General features: G+C 35.1%; 1 protein-coding gene across 2 annotated transcripts in view; it reads left to right on the forward strand.

Annotated features, from left to right (window-relative positions):
* LOC145680629 (receptor-type guanylate cyclase Gyc76C-like) overlaps window positions 1-25,434 on the forward strand; it is a 777,573-nt gene that overhangs the window by 471,742 nt on the left and 280,397 nt on the right. For both annotated transcript variants that reach the window (XM_081751318.1, XM_081751319.1), the window contains exon 2: window positions 2,238-2,655. In XM_081751318.1, the coding sequence (XP_081607444.1) occupies window positions 2,278-2,655 (378 nt within the window). In that variant the 5' untranslated portion in view covers window positions 2,238-2,277. The remainder of the gene's footprint in view (window positions 1-2,237; window positions 2,656-25,434) is intronic.

Genomic DNA, 25,434 nt, shown 5'->3' on the forward strand with positions numbered 1-25,434 from the left:
GTTGTTTGCGACTACCTTCTATGTTAAAGATGTTTTCTATTTCCTTGCCAAACGGTAGATTCTTGTCGTTTGCTCTTGGCAGCGACCTTTTGACACTTACGGCGAAAATAACCGAGGGAGAAAGAAGAAACTCTGCTTGCATGTTAAAAAGACGACAACTCGGCGTTCCTAAAATACTTGATATATAGAAGACGTTACGAAAGTTCTGGTGAAAACCCAGTAATGGCATCTAATCATACAAATCACATAAAATGAAGTGCCTGTTTATGAAACGAAGGTTCTATACTTTCGAAGTTGCTTCATAAAGTTAAGTAATTTAAAAACACAGTTGATGTCGAGTTCTTTAGGATTTATTTACTTCTTTGAAATTGCTTTAGTTGTCATCTGATATTCTTTTATTTTTGTTGGTTTCTCAGAATTCGGTTAATATAAGTAAATGGAATAGGGATATTTCCAGTCCATTTCACACATCTAAATCTTATTGTACGTATAATATGCGATGGAATGTTGATATTCACTAGACATCATACGAACAATAAGATTCAGGGTACTAGGATACACTGAACATGTAGCTTCGGTTCGAGAACCAACGGGGAAGAGACTTTTAGGTGAGCCAAGATGATGATCTTCTGTACTGTCAATTTAATAACTGAAAATGTACATGTTTTTATTTCCTATGGGCGTCTCTGATTTACAAACAGGGATGTAACAATGGGGGAGAAGGAGCCCCTCTCCTCAAACGGTCTCTTGGCCCCAAAAATAGAGTTCATCTGTTGTATGTTTATAAAACTTGTTTAATACGTACAGCAAATTAAGAATGCTTATAATAGAATGTGAAAGGAAAATGTTTTTTTTTTTAATAAATACATTTTAAACCACGTCAATACGTTAAATTAATTAAAAGAATTTAAATTAATCATCCACTTTGTACTCTCATTTCCCTAATTGGATGCACTCAATTGCTAATTTATAGCTATGCTATTGCATAACAGTGTCAGAGTTTGATCTTAGAATATATTTTCTTAGATTTTAACTATTTTTATCAAACAAATGGACTTCCAGAAACATAGTTGTTTCCTTATGACTAGCTTGTGCTACATTTCCTACAACTTGTGATTCTAACTTCATGCACTGTGAAGACTTGTTTCAAAAAAGTGACAGAATAATATCTATGTACGTGTGTAATGTGTATGTATTATTAATGCTTTCATTTAGTTTGCTTCTCGTAGTATGTAAACCCTATTCATGAAAAAAAAAAAATCATTAGCCCCTGTTAGAACAACTTGCTGGCTAACTGGTTATAAATTCCGAAGGCAGTATTTTATCCAGACATGTTAGGATGGAATTCCCTCCCCACTAATGTCTAGAATCCCCCCACCCAACAGTTTTGACGATGTAATGTAGCATGTAGATGATGAGTATAGGATTCTCCGTAAAGTTTTAGTTTTCCTCTTCAACCCTGAAATCAAAGAGACTGTATAAAGCACTGCCGAAGGATATTGTGATGTATGAGAATTCAGTTAGTGTAATACTACCCTATTTTGAGCTCCCCTGTGGCTATAAGGTTAGTACTCGTCTTCGGTGCGGGAGACCCTGATTTGATTTCCGACCGGAGCTCTGTGGTTCAAATAACCACACGAAAATGTAGATCCGTGTCTCATATAGCCTCGTTGCTGAAAGGAGTGCTAAACTCGAGTCCAATCCAAAGAAAAACTATCCTGTTTTGTATTGAAACTGCTCTGGCAATCTTTGTAATTAAAAAGTCATGGCTGTTTTCTTTATTTCCGTGATTTTTTCCGTGAATGCAGTTCAGAAACTTTGACAAAATTTTCAAAGCATTAAGACTCACATTTGGGTATCCTTTTTTTTGTAGCCATATACATAATGTCTTACTGTTGAGGGTACAAGTTCCTTTTACAATCATACCTTTGTTTCTTCGTGTGTAATGGAAACTTGATAGGGCTCTGAAGAAGACCACTTACTAGGGCGACGATATTATATTATCAATATACTTAGCAGAAAAAAAATGTTGACAATTAAGTGTTGAAACGAAAATAGAGTTATTCGGTTATAATGTTAAATTGTTTGATGATTTTTTAGTTGTATGAATAATAAACAGGATAAGCAATTTACAAAGAACTTATCCTGCTTGTCTAGAAAATTCGGGAACTGTAACACTTACGCAATACTCAATGACATGAGTTACAATATATTTTCTCTCTCTCTTTTTTTTTCAGATCATGTACTAAGATGGTGAGTGGATCCTGAAGTTGGGCCATGTCTGGCTGGCCTCTTTGGCTGGCCGCATTTTTCCTGGTTTCAGCGGTGGGCCAGGAGGACGAAGTAAAGACCAAATTAAAGACGCTGACGATTGGCTATTTGCCAAATGTTAGAGGCTCTGCCAGTGATCGACAGGGCCTCTCGATCTCTGGTGCCATTACTCTTGCTCTCGAGAAAATCAACAAAGACAAAACATTGTTACCAGATGTACATCTTAACCTTTCGTACGTTGATACGTACGGCGATAACGTTCGTGCTACAAGAGCTCTAACGCAGATGATCTATGACAAGGTGGTGGCATTCTTTGGACCTGAAGGCACATGTAATGTAGAGGCTATTGTTGCACAAGCATGGAATCTTCCCATGATCAATTACGTAAGTAATGCTTTAATTAGTTATTTCTTTATTTATCCCAATATTGTATATTTTCTGTTACGAGGGGCAACTGTCTTTGCATGTAGGCACCTCTTGAAGTCTTGTAATAAGACTGAAGGGTAACTCTTTCCATACACACAGACATAAGCGCGCCATAGACGCACGAACTTGCATGACCAACATGTATGAAAGGTTTCTTTCATCATGCATCTTGAAAGAATTTTTTACCCACACACGTACCAATATGCTGTCCAACTTACTGAAAGTAGTTTGAGAAATGTGGAGGACGAGGTAACGCGTGCTTTTTCTTTCTGCAACTGCACGACCTTGGCATGCGACGGAGGAGAGAGTCACGTGATTTCTTCCGCTGTCGTGATTGGCGGACCTAAATATAAAACAGCCACCTTGCATGAACGAGCCCATACACGGTAAACATGCATGCTGAACGGCGAAAACATCAAGCATGTTTTCAGAAGATTTTGAAAACTTTCAACATGAATGAACGAGGCCATACACGATCAACTTGCCTGTGGTTTTATCATTTTTCATGCAAGTCGGGCTGTTTCTTCAGGCATGTGTTTACGTGTATGGGCCTCAATATGCGTGAAGAAACCTTTCAACATGCATGAAAAATGATAAAACCACAGGCAAGTTGATCGTGTATGGCCGTGTTCATGCATGTTGAAAGGTTTCAAAATCTTCTGTAAACATGCATAATGGTTTTCCCGTTCTTCATGCATGTTTACCGTGTATGTGCTCGTTCATGCAAGTTGGTTGTTTTATATTTAGGTCCATCAATCACGACAGCGGAAGAAATCACGTGACTCATTCCTCCGTAATGCCAAGGTCGTTAACGATCTAGTAAGTTGAACAGCAAGTTTGTACTTGTCTGGGCAAAAAATTATTCCAATATGTATGATGAAACAAATCTTTCATGTAAGTGCGTGCGTCTACGGCCGCTTTAAAAGTTATGGAAGTCTAGCAGGCGTTCAGTTTCCATGAATATTAGTGTTCTTTTGGTCATAGTGAGTCAATAACTCTAGATCACTCATTTCCGACTACTATCCATTTCATAAAGATAGGCCCCTGACTTCGCGGTGCTGCCGTGACGTCCAGTCAAAACTTATATTGCATTGTCGTACCTCGTTGGAATTGCTGGAATGTTGCCTTTTTAATACTTAAGACATAAAAATTTTCTTTGTACTATGTAGTGAGAAAAAAATAAAAATTAATGAAAAAGTGCGTATTTTTTCGTACTTTTTTGGTAGATCAATGTTTATAGAGCTATATCTCAGAAAAGAGATCACGTGAAATAATTTCCTGTGTACAATATGTAGATGCATCCATTAACTGTAAGTTGTGAAAAGTTCAATTTTCATCACTTGATATTTTTTGTGTAATTAAAACAAATGTGCGAAGCTCTGATCTCCTTTACCATGGTAGGTAGAGAAACGTACAAAATACTGTTCGAAAATTTGGAAGTCTAGTGTTCCAAATATTTGGAACTATTAACAAAAAAGGGTTTAGTTGGTAGAGTATTTATTTTTTAAAAAAAATATGTTTACTTCAACATGTTCTCTGCGTTAAGCGGTGAGCCATGTTGCAACCCAATCTTTAAATTCCCCGCGCTTATATGAAGAAACAGCATACAGTAAATGGAAGTGCGGCAACGCTGTCGTGCAGTGTTGCCGCGTTCAGGAAGCTTGTAGCGCGAAGCCTACTTCATAAGAATGTAATAGGAAAAAGTATTTATTATAACCTTTCACAACATCATAAAAACATTAATGCATGTACACTCATGTCTAAAATTATTGTCGCATGTCTATAAATATGTTGTTGTAGGAATATAATTTGATAACGAATTCACCTGGTACTTCTTATAATGTTAGTATGTGTATAATCGGCAAAGACATGTAGGCTATGTGGAAAATTTCATGTCAAAAGAGCAGTAAATAAGAACAATAAAACGAAACTAAAATTTTCTTATCCATTTAGCAACATTTTGTTTTACTCATGCTAATTTTCGTATTCTTTTCCTATGAAATTTACCACAAATATACATTTCCCGACTCTACATATAGTATCAGTATTAAAAGTACCCTGCAAAATCATTATCAAATTATATTCTTACAAGAAGACAGTTATAGATATGCGACAATAATTTTGGACATGAGTGTACACATCTCAATGTAATCGAAATAAAACGTTGAAGTAACACATCCAAAAACTCATCTCTTAATCTATTTACTTCATTCACTTTCGTCATGACTTTGTTGACTCATCGCTGCTCCTGCTATCTTCCCTAATATTTATAAACAATTGCTCCATTTCTACCTCAAGATCTATCAGTATACACACTTTCCAGCTTACGAACATGTTAAAGGTTAAAAAGAAATGTGCCTTGGCAATCACGTGTTCACCCAAGTTCTGCGATCAATTCCCTTGCCGAATGTAGAGTAACACAGAATGGGTCCTTTGTTTTCTTTCAACGAAAGAAAACAATGCAATGAGTAGGTGACGAGGGCTGTATTTGCGTCTAATCACGTCGCACTGATTAAGTCTTCAATACTTCCCTTCGGTTCGTAGGCGTCAAAAACTTACACACGCATTCATATCATATCGGTTCATTGCAATGAGACGGACGAACGGGCATTTATATTTTCGTGAGTATATCTTGTGCTTTTTGATTAAAAAAAAAAAAGTGGATATTTCTTCACGAGCGGCGGTATTACAAAAAGAAGAGGCAAAATGTTCAGCGATAATGAAATTGCAGAGCTGATGAATGACTCTGACTCAGACGGTTATGAGTTAGTAATTAATAGTAAAAACATTGATTATTCTGTGCTCAGTGGCGTATCCGGGAGTGAACAAGATAGTAACTCTGTTTCAAGTAAACCTGAGGCTGCACCGAAAAAAAAAACCGCGTCATTCCTATTCAAAGGCAGATTCTAATGTAGCTTGGAGCTCTTAGATCTGAAAACAGATTTTCTGTGAAGTGTAAACTCAATATTACATATCAACTAAGGTTGTATCATATAATAAACTTTGTGCGTGTTTTTGTTTCTGTGCAAGTGTATTTTGTACTGCGTGCAATAAGTGAAGAACTGACAAAAAGCAACAAATTTTCGAGGACCATCACATGCAAATACAAACAAGATAAGAGTTCGCTTTTCTAATTTTGAACACTTGGTACATTTACTGTATATCCTGTTAATTTCTAAGAAATTGGTTTAAAATCTGTGGAGACATTACATTTTTAAAATATCTCTAAAAAGTGACGGACAGTGCGTAACAAGTTTAAATACCCGTCCGGCTGAGAGTGTATACGCGTCAGAAAAATGTGGCAACGTAGCACTCTGTATAAACTGCGATAGCGAAGGGCGCAAAGCAGAGAAAATCATAATGTCATATTTGTGATTGTTTATCTTTTAAAACAAGTCAAAACAGTTTGGTTGAAAAAGCTACCTTAAGATCTTTCTAAAAGTTTTTTCAGATTGTTAATACACCGCCGCAATTCAGAGATAATGATGTCCCACTTTTTGCTGAATAACAAGAAAATTACTACGTGTTGAGTAATGAAATTTTCAGAACTTGCAGGTAATATATGCATCTACATATCTTCCACAGGAAATTATTTCATGTTAACTCCTTTTCGAGATATAGTCCTACAAACATTGATTTACCAAAAAAATACGAAAAAATACGCACTTTTTCATTAATTTCTATTTTTTTCTCATTATACAGTACAAAGAAAATTTGTATGTCTTAAGTATTGAAAAGACAACATTCCAACAATTCCAACGAGGTACGACAATGCAGTATAAGTTTTGACTGGACGTCACAGCAGCACCTCGAAGTCAGGGGCCTATCTTTATGAAATGGATAGTAGTTCGGTAGGATGTAGAATGATCGGATGTATATCTTAGTACAGTTTGCAGATGATATAGAACCTATTGCTGGATCTGAAAAGAAAATTAAAAAAAAAAAAAAAAAAAAAAGTGAAAACTTGACGAAGAGCTGTAAAGAATGTGGGATGAAAATAAGCATTAGAAAGACAAAAGCAGTGGTGATTGGAACGAAGTGATACGTATTAAAAACATAGAAGTAGGTGCTAACAGGTGACTTGTTTTTGATACTACTCACTATAGTATTATTGGTGAGGACATGAAATAAAAGCAAGGATAGAAATTATGAAAGAACAATTTAAGAAGAAAAGTATATTTTATGAGCCCTTGAATAAAGTTAAGGAAAAGAGTCTTAAAATGTTTCATGAAATACTGTATCCTATGGGGCAGGAACATGGACATTATGCAAAAGCAATAATAATAATAATATGAAAAAGACACTCGAAATGTGACTGTGGAGAAGAATGGCGTCGAACGGGAAACGTTAGTTGGGAGTTTACTGAGACGGAAAATTTATCACCAGAGACGTGCTACAAGGTACGGTCGGTACAATAGAAGAAAAAAGAGGAAGGAGTGAAACGGATTAAGAGTTAATAAACGGTATTAAATGATAAAATTCCTACGTAAAGACAAAGAGAAGACATGAGCTGAGGACCGTGGTGCATGGGAACTTCTCAGTTTGTGGCAAATGACCTGCCAACAATGTCATATTATTTATGATGATAATGGACGACGTAGAAGCACGCTTTTACGGTCGGAGAAACGACAGAGAAAAACAAATTGAGCAAGAAAGGGGAGAGGACGAAATAGGGGAATAGAATGAACAAGTAGTGTAGTAATTATCCCACGAGCAGTGGCGTATATTGGTTTGATGGCTTGGGCTACCACTAACCGTTATAAACATCTGTACATTAATAATAATAATAATAATAATAATAATAATAATAATAATAATAATAATAATAATAATAATAATAATAATAATAATTTATTACTATTAGTAGTAGTACTAGTAGTAGTAGTATTTGTATTAGAAACAGGAGAACCTCGAGACAACCCACGAGCGCGGTGTTTGTTCACCACAAAGTCCACACAGGGCGAGCTGGGATCGAACCAGGAACCCCAAGCATCGGAGGTGAACGCTCTACTACTGAGCCACCGCGCCCCCATAATGAATGAAATGGTGGAATGAAGAAAGTGAGAGGAAACAGGAGAACCATGAGAAAACCCCACACACGGTGTTTGTCTACCTCAAAGTTTTGGCGCGAGCTGGGGTCGAATCAGAGACCCCAAGCACCAGAGGTGAACGCTCTACGACTGAGCCACTGCGTCGCTTCTATCTTAATTTTATACCATAAAGTTTACATCATATTATTATTATTGTTATAGTAGTAGTAGGCTCAAACTGTTTTCTTTAATTACCCTGGAGTTACACAAATACACATACACATCGGCGGTTTATAAAGCTGGAAGAAGGCGTTTTTAGATCTCTGTTTTATATTATTATTATTATTATTATTATTATTATTATTATTATTATTATTATTATTATTATTATTAGTAGTAGTAGTAGTAGTAGTAGTAGTAGTAGTAGTAGTAGTAGTAGTAGTAGTAGTATTTGATATAAGAAATCACCTTTCGGAGTTTGGTCATCGAATTTCTAAACATGCTGGGTAACGAAAAAAATTTTATAGACCATGTTTCATCGATTTTGCTCTGTACTAGGTGTTTGTTCCCTGTTTTGCTCGCTCTTAACCGATTTCTTGAGATGGAAAATATGACTCTCTGAAAGGTAACTTGAACTAAACTAAATTGTTTCATATGGTGTGTGGTTAATGACGAAAATATCATATACGGTGTGTACTGTCCATACCATATACGTATGTAACTACTGTGTGTATGGAAAATTAAATAAAACGTTTAGAGTTTTCAGTAGAAGTCATTGCTCTTTTAAAAAAATATATTTCACCTCTCAGATAAGTCACATTATCAAAACCAGCGAGTTCCGGTTTAAGCAAAATTTATTTCATTTCATTTTTATGTCATTTGTCAGCAATTCTACACGTGCATTCGTGTGGATATCAGAAACAAGGATTTAACATGTTGCTTAACCCACTTCCCACAAGAAGGAAACGCATTTGACAAATAAAATCATTTTTCATAACATTTACTCTATATACCAGCGCATTTTTGTGTTACGGCTGTTACCGAACACTTTACAGAACATTTTCAATTTACATTATTTTGAAGATAATGAATCCGCAGATACCCAGCGTGATTAGTGAGTTCTTTGAGTCGAGTTAACTTTTTCTTGGTCAAGAGATTTATTTTTCCTTTGGGTTGAGTTAACTCTTTCTTTTTCAAGAGATTTATTTTTCTCTTTAAGTTCAGGTAACTCTTTCTGGTTCAAGAGATTTGTTTTTCTTCAGAAGTTTTCACTTCAATACTCGTACTTGTACATATACCTCAGACTGTAATTACCATAGTAATACAAATTTCATGTCTTTCAAATCACAATTAGCCAGAATTTTGAATGAGATATGCGTACGAGAGGAAAGTAACGGAAGGATGTTTATAAAATGTCCCCCCTCAAAACTCTGTATTTATGATTTTATGCAGCTATTTTGTATGGTAACGCTGGTACTGAAGTTTAAAAAAAAGCAAATAAATAAATAAATAAATAAATAAAATAAAATAAAATAAAACCCTACTACATTATCAAATATACCACCTACGTTTGATGCTGACACATCAAATAGAAACAGAAGGAGGACATAATTATTATGTGTAAATATGGTCATGGATTTTATTTTGTTTTTGGCAAATTAGAATATACATTTCAATTACACACAGCTCGAACTACAAATTCTAACACAGATACAGCCATACTTCTTCCAAACTGCAATTGACTGTGTTTTTGGACTGGGTATAAAAACACATCTGGCTACTAGAAGAGGGAAGCAAGAACAGTCTGAACTCTGAAGAAGGTATAGTTACAGTGTCGAAACTTAAACAAAATGACATTTAAAAAGTATCTACAAGCCTTCACTTGATGAAACTTAGACACTTTAAATATATGTTATTTCGTAAAATATATGGGATTTCGAGGTCTTAGCAAAACATTATAATTTCATCTGTCTTAAAATTCACATGTGAAGTCAGTAAATGGCGCTTGAAGTCCCCTATGCTATATTATTGCAATATTTGAAATTCCGAAGTTTTATTGCAAGGCCATTTAAGGAAAAATACAGTATAAAGCGACCTGAGAGTGGTGTAATCATGTCACCTCAACGAGTGCCAATGTCAAGAAAGTGTAGAGTTATACACACTACACAGCCTTTAAGTCTTTATACTTTGTCCCGAAATGAAGATCATTCTTTTACTACTAATGTTCCAAATACATTCGCTTGTTCTGTTTAAGCGTCTGCCTATAAAGAAGCCAAACATTCTATGGCTCATCCATCTAAATAGAATGTTTGGCTTTGGGCGTACATCTAACAATGATGTATTGTAGTACACTCACTAGATTGGAAAATAAAAAAAAATAATAATAATAAAATCCAACATTGAAATGAAGAAACTTAGATAGGTTTCTTAATTTGATTTTTTAAAAATTTCTTCAGTCGTAATCAGTGTTGCCAAAATGTTATCACAAAAAGTCGCTAAACGACAGGTGAAAATATTCCTATTTTGGGATGAAAAGTCACTGAAAATTATTCGTGATATTCCTTGTCTAAATGCACTGTTTCGAACTTTCAAATGTAATATATACTGCTTACCATGTTTTCAGCAAAGTTAATGTCTACTACTACTACTACTACTACTACTACTACTACTACTACTACTACTACTACTACTACTACTACTACTACTACTACTACTACTACTGTCGTTACTACTAGAAGGTAATCAAGAAAGTTCTGTCGCTTTTTGTAGAGGTTTGTGTTCAGTTGCCCCTCACACCGTGAGTTGAATGCCAATGGAGATAAGGCGAAAGGCCAGTTGTGGGAATATCAAACATACTACCTGATTGTGGCAGTTCAATTACACCGTGAACTTGCGAAAGGACAGAGTGAACATGGGACCTCCACAGAACGTCATAAGGGCGTGTATGCTGTACGAGTTCAAAGTGGAGTCAAACACTGCTGCAGTAGGGCGGAAGATATGCCAGGACTTTGGTGTGGGTGTCGTGACTACGCGAACAGTGCATCGGTGGTTTAGCAAGTTTAAGGACAGTGACGAAACACTCGAAGATGCACTACGTGTCGGAAGACCAACACGTGTACAAAATGAAGATCTTCAGGCAGCAATTGAATCGAACAATGGCCAGACATGTCAGGAACTGGGACTGCAATTCAGTGTGAGTACAGAAACCATTTGGCAGCACCTCCATCAACGTGGGAAGCATTACAAGTTGGGTCGATGGGTCCCACATGATTTGACTCTGGGCCGGAAGGCAATGCAAGCAGACACCTGTGTTTCTTTGCTGTCTCGTGTGAGGAAGGAGCCATTTCTGGATAGGATGTTGACATGTGATGAGAAACGGGTCCTGTACGAAGCTCCTCGGCGCCGTCGTCATTGGTTAGTATTCCATGAAGAATTTCCAAAACAGCCAAAAATAGCACTGAACCAGAAAAAGATCCTCCTGTGTGTTTGGTGAACTGCTCGCAGCATCTTATATCGGGAACTGCTACCAGCTGGTCAGAGCATCAATGCAACTGTGTAGTGTCAGCAGTTGAGCCGTGTTCAAGAAAAAGTCAAAACACTTCTGAATCGCAAAGCAATCCTCCTGTTACAGGAAAACGTTAAACCCCACGTGGCTAGAATGACCCGGGACACTGTTCTACGCCTTGGATGGGAAACAGTATTGCATCCACCATAACCTCGGACATTGCACCGTCTGATTATCACCTGTTCCATTCCTTGGACAATCGCCTTAGAGGATGCCAGTTCAAATCCCTAGTTGAGGTGCAAAATGCACTTGATACTTTCTTCGCTTCATGGCCGCAATTTCTACCGCGATGAAATCCTTGGCCTTCCAGAACGTTGGCAGAAGATCATCGATGCTGATGGGGACTATTTTTGATCATCCAGGTACGTCTTAGGTAACATATCGATGTTCGAAGGTCTTGGGTGAAAAAGTGACAGAACTTTCTTGGTTATCTTTATACTACTACTACTACACATAATATAGTCTAGTAACGTCTTTGTCTAAGGACGCAATCAAGCCTTGAATTTGCGGTTCATTGCTTTTTTTTTCTTTTTTTTTAAACTCCCACGTTTATGCTCCGAGTCTTAGGGAGATGATAATAATGAGTTGAGTGATAATGTATCGGTAATATTGTTGTGTTACTTGTGCCTCTCGTTGCAAAAGTATAGAATATTGAAGATTTGAATTCTTTCACATTAAAGGGCAAAGGGTAACAAAACAAATCAAAGTTGTTTATTTGCTCAATTCCTCGTCAATATTCGCTGATTTTAAAGAAACAAAAAGAGAAGAAACCTATGTCAATACTGCTTCGAACCAGAAGTGAATAATTACAGGGCATATTAATGGCAGTACAAAACCGTTAGATTTGCAAGTAAGTCGCTAAATCGTCATTTAAAATTCACACACATACACAAAAAAGGTCGCCAATCGGAAACTTTTTTTGGTCGTTATATTCAAGTCGAATTCCCTAAATTTAATGACCTTTTCTCCAAATTGGCAACACTGGTCGTTATTGATATTTTTGCTGTTTTTTTTTTCTTTTTTTGTGATGTGCATCAAGTGAATGAAATTATTTTTTTTTAATTATAAGCGTACTTTAATCCGAGTAATTTCCTTTCTGATCCTGAAGACGAACTAATATTGAGCATTTAACTGAAAGTTGTACTGGAAGTATACATGAAACGCTTCTAGTTTTTAATTGAATGTTCCTTTTAATTTATTTTTATAATAGTCTGGCATATAAAGGTTCATTTCTTTTAACGAGTATGGAAAGGTATGTGGTTTAACTTTAAACGGAAGTTTGTTGTGGATTTGCTGTTTCCTCAGAATGTTTTGCCTTTTAAGCCCAAAGTTAATACCTTAAGGGAAAAAAAATCTTGATCTCTTTGTCGTATAAAACTAGGTCTTCTCTTTAGTTATGCGGGATTATTTAGATATAGGAGATATATTATTATTATTATTATTATTATTATTATTATTATTATTATTATTATTATTATTATTATTATTATTATTATTATTATTATTATTATTATTAATTGCTATTTCGCCCGACCCTTCCATCCGCTATACACTATAGGTTACAATCGGGGGTTAATTATAAGTTGTAATTGTTCTCATTTACCGAAATAATTTTGTTTTTTGAGTTTCCCCAACCACTCCAAACTCTATACCACATACAGTACATACAATTGTTCAAGAACTTGTTTTACACAATTGATTGAGTTGATTAAATCATTGGCAATTGATTCAGCTTCCCAAGAATAGATTTCACTTTTTCCATAAACTCTATTCAAACTGAAAGTGGTTCAAATTAACGATTTCCGGTTTCCAACATTTATCACCATAGAAGAGTAACGGAAATATATAGCGACAAGCGGTTTATTGCAGTCAATTCAGGGTCTGAAGGGGACATACCGTCGCAATCCGCAACACTCTACCAAAACCGGAAGTGGTTGAAATTTACTGCTACTTCCGGTTTCAATACTGATTTTCCTAGAGCAAAAATGATAAAAGCTATCAAGATGTATTTTTTATTATTTGCAATAGATTCAGTTTCCAAAGAGTGTAGGTTCTATCTTATCCCTTAACCATCTGTTCAATCCGGAATCGGTTCAAATTAACGATTCCCGCTTTTTCGTCTTTATGGCTACAAAAAAAAAAAAAAAAACAAAAAAACAAAAACAGTAAAGCATATCTAATAATGGCATTTTGATATGAATTCGGCGTCTATCTTTAATCTTATTCGGCATATTCGGCATCTATTCGGCATATTCTATCTTTAATCTTATTAATCTATTGAAACCAGTAGTTATAGATGTACTATTTTAAGTTTGAATTTTGAATTCCCTATAGTTTAGAAGTTTATCGTAGTTTAACACTGTGAAATGAAACTCAGTTGTTAGGTTTACAAAACAAATATTTTTATCTGTTTTCTCAAAACCTGCCCATGAGGATTTACACTCTTATCATTTATTCAGCTGGTTGAGATCTATTAATTAGTATGTCTCATCTTTACACATTTTCCTATTATCAGTGAATAATATATATTCCGCAGTTTATTTTATTGTTTCTTGTAAACAACATTTTAACTAAAATGTGTAGTATTGAGACATCTGAATCTTAAGTAATAATTATTTGCGTTACGAGCTGTATTCAGTACAAAGAACTGAGTTTTTGGGTTCTATTAGATTTTTTTGAAAAAGAATAATGGAAAAAAAAGTTTAACAAGCACTAATGAAACAATTTAAATGCATTTTCAATTGCATTTCAATGGTACCCTTTTAAATTCGATTGGCCTGTGTTGAATGCTTGTTGAGAAGTCGATCCAGAGAACAGTTTGTAATTTCAAGCCCCATTTAGTGTTCACTTGTATTTCCTTGTTTCTTTTGTTTTCTCTCCTTTCGTTTATTTGAAATGTTCTGTGTAATGAACATTTATTTTTTTGTTTACGTACTGAATTAAACAACTGGAACTGGAAACTACTAAAGTTTGATTTGTTCTAATTTCGTTGCATGGTTTCATTTAATCCCCAACACGTTTCTCTAAAATTATCTTATCCGAAATCAATAAAGTAAAATTTGAAGAACGTAAAATTTCATGTGCCTCTGGGAATATTTACCTTGTAAGAATTAGAGTTCTAATATAGTGTTAGCTTACCGTATAACAGGGGAAAATAATTGTCTGCAGATGAATCGTATACCAATTGATAGACAACACAGAGCTGATTAAAAAATGATATGAGCGAGTATAAATCCTGATGCTTAGTTTTCGAGGAAATTGACAAAAAAGAAAGCAGTTTTTGTAAACCTGAAAATTTATCTTGTACAATAACCATGTCTCTTATTAAGATGAAATTGACACTGAATTAGGCCCTATATACTAAGTCTTTTTTTTTTTCATTATGATACTAGCAAGATGATAGTATACTGTACTTTTAATTAGGATTAGGATTAGGAACTAGATTTCTGGTCATTCGGCATCTATGGGCATATTACCTCCCGTTACACATATTGAGAGAAGACGTCCCGTAGTGACCACACTACCTGGGGAATTGGAGAGGAAGAAAGGAATGGGGAAGGAAGGAAACGGCCTGAGGCCATTATGTTAGGTACAATCCCGGCATTTGCCTGGTGTGAATGAGGAAAACCCAGGAGAATCTTACTCAAGATGCTGGGCTGAAAAGGCTGGTATACCTTTTCAACCGAGTGTCCCCGCCGGTAATCAAACCCAGGACCGCTCGTACCAAAGGCGAGAGTGTTAGCAACTCTGCTACGCGGGGCCACCTGTATTTTTCCAATGATATATAGCTATAAATTGTGGTTTAACTCATAAACTTTAATTTTTATTTCATTATAATATTGTGCAAAGCAAAGTCAGATATATATCGCTAGATCATATTGAGCTAAACAAAATGACATGATTGAAGATACATTCTGATGCGTAGTTTTTAAAAAAAATCCAGAAAAACGATTTTTATCGTGTTAAAAAGTATGCCGTTCGTTGCAAATGTGGTGCAGTAATCATCATCACCACCATAATCAAAGTCGATACATCTATATTGGAGTTATGCGTATGAACCTACCCAGGATGTAATATAAACCAGTTAAATTGAGAATCTCCTTCTTTCTTTGAGCTCTATTTAAAAATTTAAGATTGCGTCTACTATTAGTATTATGTTTCTTTTAACAGTATCCCACATATTTTGAACGAACTTAAAAAGTCCATTACTGCATTCTCTATGTGTATGTGTATGTCTGTCTGTTATTTACGAATTTTTCAATTTTGAGCTCTCCATTCGATAGGCAACAAAAATGGAATTTTTCGCGTCACTCTTACCGTTCCCGAGATATATTGGCCAAAAAAGTTTTGATTTCGGTAGATTTAAAGTGCCATATCTGGGGAACCGTAAGTGATAGAGAGATGATATTGATGTTGATTAAACCTAAGAGGATGGTGAACATTTTGGTGCCAAACAGTAACCGGTGATCACTGGTTATATCTGCATTTTCAGTATATATATGGTGATAAAATGTGACAGCTCAATATAACTAATTCAATAGATCCCCTAATACGCAGTTTCCAAATATGTATAAGTGTATTATCTATTGAATTTAAACAAATAAATTTAATATACATTTTCATAGAAATTTCGAAAAAAAAATCATTTTAAGTTCATTGTAGCAATGCTCTTCGAGCATTCTTAACTGTTTTATTAAAGCAGCGTTTCCAAACCGGTGTGCCGCGAATGCCGCTGGTGTGCCGCGAGGAAATCGAAACAAAATTATTAATTCTATAGCAGTCAAATTGCAAGACAAAGGGGAAAATGTGTATGTGTATTTCATATTATTAACCTCTACTATGAATCTATAATTTTAAGTTTCATACTGTGTTACTTTTCTGTACCTTTTTAATGTTGAAAAAAGTATTTGTTATCATTATTGCTTCTTTATTGTTGCAGACTATTTCCTAACTTGAAATTTTAAAAGATCATTCAATCCTTTCGACAAAGCAAACATGCATAGAAATTAACTACATTTGTGTTTTAAAAGTAAAGGAGATTTGTTTGTTTGTTCTTTATTTAATGATTTTCCTTCTTAGTGAAAAGTTGGATATAGTTTTCGAAAAGGAAGGTGTACTTTTAAAAACCTGATTCCTATATCTCATTGCATAAATTAGAATGAAAAATAAGCATAATGATTTTCCACGGAGGAAAACCAGTGATCGAGCTTTCTCCTCTGTGGAAAGGAGATCAGTAATCACAAAAAGAATTACCATGGTATTTTATATTTACAAATATCTATATGAGTGTGCCGCGAGAATTCAAGTTACACCTGTAGTATGCCGCAAGTTGAAAAAGGTTGGGAAACGCTGTATTAAAGGGTTGATTTATATTTATCTTCTCAGTCAGCAGTGAGACTACATAAGTCGACACCTATAGTTCAAAGTGGAATCTGAGATACTGAAGTGCGTTCGATCCTCTCCCACTGATAATTGGCACCCAGGATCATACGTGCTGACTTTTAAGTTTCTCAATGGGTGCTCAGACTTCAGCACTATCGTCTCATTCTTTTTATTATCTTTTTCTAGCAGATCCAATAGACCAGTGGTTCCCCAATTCCCGAGAGGTGAGAAAGACTATCAAGAGCTTCTGAAATAAAACAACCGTGAAATTATATTTAAATTGCAAAGGCTAATATAATTTTTTATTATTATTATTATTATTATTATTATTATTATTATTATTATTATTATTATTATTATTATTATTATTATTATTATTATTATTATTATTATTATTATTATTATTATTACATATATATTATTTTAGCATGATTTCCTAAAACTTTATATGGAACAAAGTTCCTGTATTTTGAGATTTTCTTTTTGAATTTCAGACATGTTAAGCAATAGTGCTCAAAATATGGAGACACAATAATATTAAAACAATAATGATTACAGTCAAACCTTGAGAACATTTGAGGATAATTTGAGTGAATAATAGAAAATGATTCAACTGTGTTTTAATTTACGTAAAACATTTTACATTTTTAAAAATATAAATTAACATCAAACATTAAGTTCTTTAAATATATAATTAGGTCTATAAAAATTACACTATTATTATTATTATTATTATTATTATTATTATTATTATTATTATTATTATTATTATTATTATTATTATTATTATTATTATTATTATTATTATCGTTGTAATCGCTCGATCCTCGATATTCCATAAACCTGAAAAGTTTAAAATAGGCATTCATAAATGATTATTCAATACATATGCATCCCTATCTAAAATTTAATCTGGGATCACGTGCACTATAGTTTATTTTTATTATTCGCCGCATGAAAGTTTAATTTTGAAGTTAATTACAACGCAAAAATTCAATAGATACTTATGACCCATTAAATACTTTCAACGGGTGCTTGAGCCCCGGAGCTCCCACGTAGTCGGAGTCTATGCCCAGGATCTCGTGGACCAAAGGCATACTCCGTAGCCGTACCTAGTACAGTAGTCTGCAAATGACGTTCTGCACCATCTGATGTGGACAAATTTGAAAGTTTGAAATCTCCCCATTACGAGAAATTTAGTTAAGCCTATCATTAATGGGGGCACGGTGGTAGAGTGGTTATCTGTGTTGCGTGGGGTACCTGATTCGTTCTGCGACCAAGTAAGTTCATTCACTTGCTTTAATCGTCGTCTCCCTTAGCCTAAAGAGCATAATCCTGGGACGTTAAACTGAAAGATTTCATGTCATTTCCCTATCATTAGCATGCTAAACGATCTTAAAATAAAAATTCAAATTCACAATTATTAAGACGATATTTCACACATAATGTATCATACTTCAATACAGATTAACAGCACTCTTCACGCACGGTGCGTGTGTGTGTGTGTGTGTGTGTGTGTGTGTGTGTGTGTGTGTGTGTGTGTGTGTGTGTGTGTGTGTGTGTGTGTGTGTGTGTGTGTGTGTGTGTGAGGGAGAGAGAGTTGGTACTAGACAAATGACAAGCAATAATGACTGTTTGGAAATTTTACTAAAATTTGTCTGTAAGGCTGCTGTATTAGATAGGCCATATTACTTACGGAGGGGGCCTGGGCCCCCCGAGCTCATAGCTGGTTGCGCCTGCATTCGTTCAATAAGACAATACCTATAGTTATAAAGTAACACAAACAGCCACTCAGCGTTCTATTATTTCACATATAAAATGTACTATCAGTGTAATTTACATAGTCTAGTGTTATATATACAATATATATAGTATAAGAGTTCCTTTTACATTTTTGCTCATATAACGCTCAATTTGTTTTGCATATCGAGCGTCAGATTCGTTTCACCCCATGAAGCAAGCATTCATTTTGTAGAAAAGCTCTTTGTGTATTTCTTTTCTCTCTCTACTCTCTGTCAACTGCGTGCCAAATTACCTTCTGTTGCGAAAACGGAAATTAGTTCGCATCTGCTTTCGCCAGCTTCCACGTTGGACTATCTCACGCAATTACTAACACATTAGTTTATTTACTATTGTTTTCTTGACAAGATACAAAAATGTTTTTCCTTAATAATAATAATAATAATAATAATAATAATAATAATAATAATAATAATAATAATAATAATAATAATAATAATAATAATAATAATAATAATACATTTTACTTTTCCACTCCGGGATACATTTTAAGCCGTTCCAGTGGTGCTTGTTGAGGCACGTGAGGTGTGATCAACGCGTTAATTATCAACTCTTAATATATAGTTTTTGCCAGAAAAGTTACCGAGCTCGTAAATAATAATAATAATAATAATAATGTACTCAAGTTACCAGCTAATAAAATATGAAATCTTTAAGTTTTACGTCCCGCGGTTATGCCGGTTAGGCTAAAGGAGACGGTGATGATGAGAGATGAATGAAATGGTGGAATGAAGGAAGTGGGAGGAAACGGGAGAACCCCGGGAAAACCCACGAGCACGGTGTTTGTCCACCACAAAGTCCACGGCGCGAGCTGGGATCGAACCAGGAACCCCAACACCAGAGGTGAACGCTCTACAACTGAGCCACCGCGCATCCTTACCAGCTAATAGTCACACGTTTTCTCAAAGTAGTTCACTTGGCTATCTATGCACAGGCACTACGTTTTTGGAGACCATTGAAGCAAGGAGGGAACGTTTCATCCGAGATGTTTCTCAACACATCTATCAACAGCAGTTTGGATTGTTGCCATATCTTCATGATACTCCCTTTCAGGATCATTTTCACATGGGGAAACAAATAACAATAAGAGAACAGTGGTAGGTCGGGTGAATATGGTGGATTCATAAACAACGGGTGCGACGTTTGGTTAGATGTTCCTGGACTGGTACAGCAGTATGAAGCCTTTTCCGTAAACACGCCAGCAAGTCAAATAGTCGGCTGGTAAGCACAGCTCTGCCACCTAGTGAATGTGCATGGAAACACTTGCAAGGCCATTCCTATTCAGTATATATACAATATGATTGAATATCATCTATTATTTGTGCTTGAATATTACATGGATAGAATTCAAAAATCAGTCCTGGAACCTATGACAAAAGTAGTAGCTTTCTTGATCCGCAGAGTTTCTTCTTGGCTAAGCGGTTAGCATACGCGTCTTTGGCGTGGGAGACCCGCGTTCGATTCCCGAAGGAACTTCACGTGGTTCATGTTTCACCTTAATCAGTAGATCCCGTTTTATATAGTCTCGCTGCTGAAAGGGACGTTAACTCAAAATCAACCTAATTTCTTTATCCGCAGTCTGCTACTTTTTAATAAGTAGTTTCTCATTTGTCTACATTGTGCTGAATTTATCTTTTTTACAAACTTTTCCGGCCCAGGTTCGATTCCCGGTTCAATGGGAGCTCCCGTGGTTTGTATCCCACGTTAAGCTGTCAGTCTACGTCTCATATAGCCTCGGTGCTGAAAGGAACCAAATACCGTCTTTGTGCCATGTATTTTCTGGGGATTCTCCAGGTCTCTCCCACTTTCTTCATTCCGTTATTTCATTCTCATTAGCGTCTCTTTTAGCCTACATGGACGATCGTGGGACGTGAAACTGGTATTTTTTCTTTTTTTCGTGAAAGCTATGCTAAACGCCAAATGAACCATGAAACAAAATCGATATTATACAGTAATAGCAAGTACTGTATTACCTAAAGGAGGGCATTTTCGTATAACGAAGCTCGACAAGTGTTGCCTGTACATATAAATCAGATACGTCAGTGTCACTTGTCGGTCATTGAACGTACAACTTTCGGGAAACCATGTTCTTTTGTGAATCTCTGGAAGCGCGTGTGCTAAAGCGAGAATGATTCAGATTAGGTTAAATGTCTGTAGGCACTTGAAACATCTTTTTCTCTGTAGATATATATATTTGTTACGTGTGTATTCTCCTCTTTCATCTATTTGATTTTTTTTTTTAAGAAAAAGCTTTTATCGCCATTTGTCTGTTAAGTGAATCGTACCATAGGGCACAAAAGTTTGTTCGCCGTTGTTTTGTATTGAAGTTTCAGATTTTACACGGTCTGAACAATATTGCAGAGTGGAAGTTCCTTCAAACTTGTTTGTTGTAATGAAAAGTGTTTTACAAAGTATTTTTTCTTCTTTTTCTTTAAGTTGAGAAGCATTATTTAACTTTGCAAATTTTAGCCTATATTTTCTTTCTCAGTTCTTAGAAGATTGACAAGGAGATAAATAAAAAATAGAGACAAAGAATGAATAACTTGAAATATTGTTTTGTATGTGTGCTCTCTTTATTTTTTTAAGTGCTAGAAATAAATTTAGTAAAACAAATTCGCACCCTCCTTGTAAATTTTTCGATAATCGTCTATTAATTTCTTACAAATGAAATGAATCAAATTTCCTAGTTTTAGTCCCACAATTATTCCATTAGGCTAAAGAAGATGGATTATCTATGAAAACGAATGATCATGAAGTAATTGGTGGAATGATAATATGGGAGAAAACGGTAGAACCGCGAAGAAAATCCTCGGACATGAAGTTTTCCTCCACACGCGTTGCTCGAGGATTGAACCAGGGACTTCTCGCACCAGAAGTGAGCGCTGCCCCGTAATTTCGTGTAGTTTGCATGTAATACGAGGGCCACTATTTATATTTTGAGCCTAACAATGAAAAAAAAGAAACAGTAATTTGTTATTGAAAATTGATTTATTGTTTTTCGATATATTCTCCTTTATGATCAATACACTTTTGCATTTGTTCGAGCCATTTGTCAAAGCATTTTTTCCAATCATAATATGATTTTTGAACGCATCAACAGCTTCTTCCGCTGACGAAAATCATTGTCCACGCAATTTATTCTTGACATTCGGGAACAAGAAGGTTATTGGGTGCCAAATCAGGACTGTACGGCGGATGACCATTAAATTCGATTTTTTGAGTGTTCAAATATTCGGTTTTTAGACGAGATGTGTGAGAGCTCGCATTGTCTTGATGAAGAATGATCCGACGGCGCTTGTTTGTTCTCCGTATTTCACCGGAAATCTCCGGCAAACAAATTGTTGTGTACCATTCAGAATTGACCGTTCTACGTTCTTCTAAAGGTACAGTTGGCACATGACCAGTTTTCCCCAAAAAAAGAGGCGACCATTTGTTTCGATGTGCGTAGCGCGCGAACAACTTTTGTTGAATTTGGCTCATCTTGAAACACCCATACAGTCGACTGCTGTTTACGTTCCGGCTCATATGCATATACCCATGATTCGTCATCTGTTACAACCTTATACACGTCTTTTGAAGCACCGCCATTGTATTTATTGAGTATTTGTGTGCACCACGCGACGCGAGCTTCTTTTTGAGTTTTTGTCAAATTATATTTGATCCATCAAGAACAAACCTTTCTCACAGCTAAATGATCATGTAATATTTTATATATGCTGGTGGAACTAACGCCTAGGGTTACCTCAATCTCACAGTTTGTCACATGACGATCTTGCAGTATTACAGTGCAAAGAGCTTATCGCTGGAAGCTTTGCTATTCGCGTAATGAAAATGTTCCTGATCGGAAGACTATCTTGCAATGGATCGAGAATTTCTGAAGAATGAGTTCAACACTGATTAAAGAAAAAAAAAATCATCCGGATAACCCAACAAGGTATGCCTAAGAGTATTAAGGCCGCGAGACAATCTTTTTTTAAAAAAAAAAAAAAAAAAAAATCCCCAATACGTTCTGCAAGGAAATGTGCTGTAGCTGTTGGGCTCCCTAGAGAGAGTGTAAGAAGAACTTTAGCAAGAAGACATGTATTTTTACACACACTGTTTTCAATTTCACTTTATATTTTTGAATACACAACTTTTTATCTGCAATACAATACTTTTTTCATTAGCCGTTAAAGTGTGAGAGATTTTATTGAATATCCTGTATTTACCACATATTTATCCCGCCACATTTTTGTTATATGTTTGATTCTTGCTACCCATATGATAATTACATGTATGATATTCCTAAACCACGTCTCCGTCTATAGAAGGTGTTGTTGCTCGTATGTGGTTTATGGTAATCCAGTGGTATACTACAGGGGATGGACACAAATATGGAAATACTTGGTATAAAAGAGGGGACGGGATCAGGTCATTTCCTCAAGTGTGTTTTGCTCAAGCGTTAAAATGTGGGACATTTGCTCAACTACCTTATCTTGCTATTGATCATGAACTGGAGATCCATGACAGGCACGAAAATCTTGACTAATGGCCAAAACGGAGGGTTGAAATTTTCATATATGATAAAATATACGCAGGGTTGCCACAAGTTAGATAAAAATTTTACTATGATTTTTTATTAATAATATTGAATGTTTTTCATGAATCATTTATGTCAAAGATCTGAATATTCCTGAAGTATGTGCATGCGCTTGCAATTTAGGACTCAGTCCTAGCAGTTATCACATTCTCAGTATTATATTTTCCATATTACGAAGGTAAAACACTGTATCTGAGCAATTCAAGGTACCAACTGGATTTCTTTCATTACTTACAAGACTTAAGAAAAAGAGAATAATTAATTACAGACGATATTTATTTAAAACAAACTGTCCTTTTACACCGTATGTACGAATTCTTCAATAAATCACATTCATTTCTTAGGTTATGTCAGGTCATTTCTTAGGTTAGGTTAGGTCATTTCTTAGGTTAATTCAAATGGTTCATTCCCGTTTCGCCTACGGACCTTCCAGCAATATATATCATTACCTCAATCCCATCGTAGATGTAGGCCAAACAGGCATTCCCGTTTCGCCTACACTCAATCGACGATATTTAGTGTGAGTTTTTTTTTTTACAAAGATTTATGAATAAGTTTAGTTTTCAATGTCAGCAACAGTTTTGACGTGATTGACTGATTGACGTGATTGACTGATATATATATATTACTATTATTATTGATAATATAAAATATCGCAGTATTTTTATGTGACTACTGATATCCTTCTTACAAAGAAGAAAGCTCGATCACTGATTTTTCCTCGTGGTAATTCATTATGCTTATTTTTCATTCTAATTTTAAAATAGAAAAGAATTGCAATGAAATATAGGATTTGGGTTGTTAAAAATCCACTTTCTCTTTCGAAATCTGTATCTAACCTTTAACTAAAAGGGAAGATCACTAAATAACGAATAAATAAACAAATCTATACTTAAAAAAAACACACACACACACAAATGTAGATAATGTGTATGCATGATTGCTCTGTTGAATTTATTGAATGATATGTTAAAATTTCAAGTTACGAAATAGTCTGCAACAATAAAGAAGCAATAATGGACATGACAATGATAAATACTTTTTTCAACATTAAAAATGTACAGAAAAGTAACACAATATGAAACTTAAAATTGTAGATTTATAGTAGAGGTTCATAGTAATGTGAAATACAAATATACATTTTTCCCTGTCTTGCAATTTGGTTCCTATAAACTTAATAATTTGTTTCGATTTCCTCGCGGCACACCGGTTGGGAAACGCTGATTTAGATTTTAAAAAATTACTTCTCTACCCTCAAAGTATTTACATCAGTTACACTTTTGAAAATAACCAATACATACATACATTTTCATTTAGTTTGTCTAGACACATTTTCACATTTCGATTTTCTAGACGACATTTTTATATTATTTAATTCACACACATTATTACATGAAAAATACACACTTCAATAGCATTCAAACATAATAAATGGTGGATGGCAACGAGTAAAAAAAAACACGCAGCATTCTACCATTACCATATTCACATTTTGATCTTGATAGATATATCTATATTCACTTATTTAGAGTATAAGCGAAACAGGAGAATACAAAAAAAAAAAAAAAAAAAAGCATTCTACAACTATCGTATATTTCCATTTTGATCATTTCTGACGAAAATTTGATCAGTATATCAGAATTATTTGTTTCAAAATACTGTGTATAATAAAATTGAGATGAAAATACATACTTTTACAATGTATTTGTACATACACAATACTTTTACATACTTTCATATGGATGTGATAAGTAATTAAAACTCATCTGCACTCTTACTGTGACAATCTTACATGCTCTATTGGATTTTCAGTTCTTTAAAAGTAAATGAGATGTTATTTCAATAAATTGAAGAATTACAGATAAAACTTTAGAATGCATGACAATTGAAGAAAGAAACAAACACACAATTTAATTAGGGTGTTCACAGGCACATACCACAGCTACGCACATGATACTGTTTCTTGGATTTTATCCACTTGGATTTTTCCGCCTTGCCAGAATTTAGCTTGAATTTTGTCCTCTTGGATTTTGTCCGCCGTACCAGAATTTAGCTTGGATTTTGTCCGCTTATATTTTGTCCCCTTGGACTTTGTCCGCGCCCCCTTGATTCATGTCCAGAGTGGTGTGAAGTGAACGGAGTCAATTCTCTCCCTCGTTCTTCCTGTTTCAATAAATTGAATACGAGTTTCTCTAAATGAAGTGATGTAACTGTTTTGCTTTGATAATATTTAACGCGGCTCTGGAGTAACGAGCGGAATACCTCGAATGGAAGCTAATTGCACTCCAAATCTGAATTTCTTTAAACTTATTTTAGCTAAATTATTTTTATACCAAATTTCTCATAATGAAGGTATTAGTTTTATAGGGTTAGTGGGCCAG

Source organism: Thermobia domestica, chromosome 3, assembly GCF_964235325.1.
Source record: "Thermobia domestica chromosome 3, izTheDome1.hap1.1, whole genome shotgun sequence".
Lineage (NCBI taxonomy): Eukaryota > Metazoa > Arthropoda > Insecta > Zygentoma > Lepismatidae > Thermobia > Thermobia domestica.